Source organism: Monopterus albus, unplaced genomic scaffold (genome assembly GCF_001952655.1).
Source record: "Monopterus albus unplaced genomic scaffold, M_albus_1.0 scaffold382.1, whole genome shotgun sequence".
Taxonomy (NCBI): domain Eukaryota; kingdom Metazoa; phylum Chordata; class Actinopteri; order Synbranchiformes; family Synbranchidae; genus Monopterus; species Monopterus albus.
Window position 1 is genome coordinate 217,029 of NW_018128262.1, and position 1,794 is coordinate 218,822.

General features: G+C 38.5%; 1 protein-coding gene across 9 annotated transcripts in view; it reads left to right on the forward strand.

Annotated features, from left to right (window-relative positions):
- Positions 1-1,794, forward strand: part of ect2 (epithelial cell transforming 2) — a 58,467-nt gene that overhangs the window by 31,976 nt on the left and 24,697 nt on the right. For all 9 annotated transcript variants that reach the window (XM_020585854.1, XM_020585857.1, XM_020585858.1 and 6 more), the window contains one exon: positions 324-443. In XM_020585854.1, coding sequence (XP_020441510.1) covers positions 324-443 — 120 coding nt within the window. The remainder of the gene's footprint in view (positions 1-323; positions 444-1,794) is intronic.

Consider the following 1,794-nt stretch of genomic DNA (forward strand, 5'->3'; position numbering starts at 1 on the left):
TGTGTGTGTGTGTGTGTGTATATATATGTGTGTGTGTGTGTGTGTGTGTATATATATGTGTGTGTGTGTGTGTGTGTGTATATATATGTGTGTGTGTGTGTGTGTATGTATATATATATGTGTGTGTGTGTGTGTATGTATATATATATATACACACACACACACACACACATACAGTCAGTACGGAACGTTTTAAGACTCTTTGTTAGTTTTCCACATTTTATGTTTCAGACTCCTCTTAAAATGGTTTCAATTCATTTGTTTCTCATCAGTCTACACACAATACTCCACACCTGTCTTACTATGATTTTTCTTCTCTGTAGGCCAACTTGCTGTCCTCCCATCGCAGTCTCGTTTACCGAGTTGAAACAATTGCCCTGGGAGACCAGCCATGTGACCGTGGAGAACATGTTACGTTGTTCCTCTTCAATGACTGCCTTGAGGTGAGAGTGCACCCAAACACACAATTTTGTTCATCTCACACAGAACACATTTATGCCTAAATAATTTGTATTACCATAGTTTTATCTGAAGGATTTCCTACATTCTTTAACCAAAACCTTTAACCCTTGCTTGAACCTATTTTTAACTATAAATTCAAAAAGGTTATAACACTTCAAACTGAAATTTAGCAGCAGACTGAATTCATGTAAAATTGCACCATTTACTGGATTGGCTCTCAGGAACAAAGCAACGTAGTACTAATGTCATTGTGAGTTAAATGCAAAGTCAAATATGCGCTGTTGATCAATAGCAAGCCATCTTGACTGTTGCTGACTTTTGAGGGGAATGGACAACTAGAAAGTGCAACATGGGACATTACAGCTTAGCATATGACTAAAAGAAATAGTAGTTGTGTTGCACCACCCGCTTTTACGTAAAGATAAACTTAAAGGTATAGTCAGTGATTCTTGCAAACGAATGTTTGTACTTTAATCACCATGTTCACAAGTCATTTCAGTTAGGATCTCCTAGTCGCAGCACTCACAATTCATGAGCGTGTATTACCACAACAACAATACTAATGACTGGACGAAGAGACATGTCAGAATACTAGTGAGTGGGGTACAGCATATGGGTAACCAGCTACAGACTCCACTGTTATTCTATCACAAGTTGAAGTCAGGACTGCTGCATACATTTGCAAACTAGCAATTTAGTTGAATGTCCCAGGAAAGGTTTATTTAGCGACCAGGCTAATGTGGCACAGGTATTTGCTAATGTAATGTTACCACTAGAGAAGGGATTATGTACACATGTACACGCTTGGCCATACCATAATCGTTTAGGCAGCATTTGACTCACCTGGATGCTCTTTTAGTATCTTGTTATCATGAGAAGCCTTTCTGCTTAAAACACGTTCAAGTTAAAAAACAATTTTTCTCATTATTACGACATGTTGTATTTTAAGAAGAGCTGTTCACACCAGATGTTCTAAGAATATGGCTGAGCTGTGCATGGGGCATGTGCATGAGCAACAGTGCCTCCTGGGTTTTGTGGAGCCCACAAACTGAAAATCCAGGCAGAGAAATGTGAAGAAAATTTTGCTGAATATGACAAAATGTGTGATGACTTAGAATTGCTGACTTGTACCTTCAATACCCCACTGTCCACCTAGTAGTTAAAGGTACTCTAAGAAATATTCATTTCACCTGCTATAGGCTCTAGTGAGGAACAAACAAACTTGGACCATAAACCACTCCTTACCACTCTTGGCCCATCCTGTCCTGCTTTCTAAAGCTATGACTTGAACTATACCTGGTTGCGAGAAATTGTAAAAAAAAAAAAAAAAAA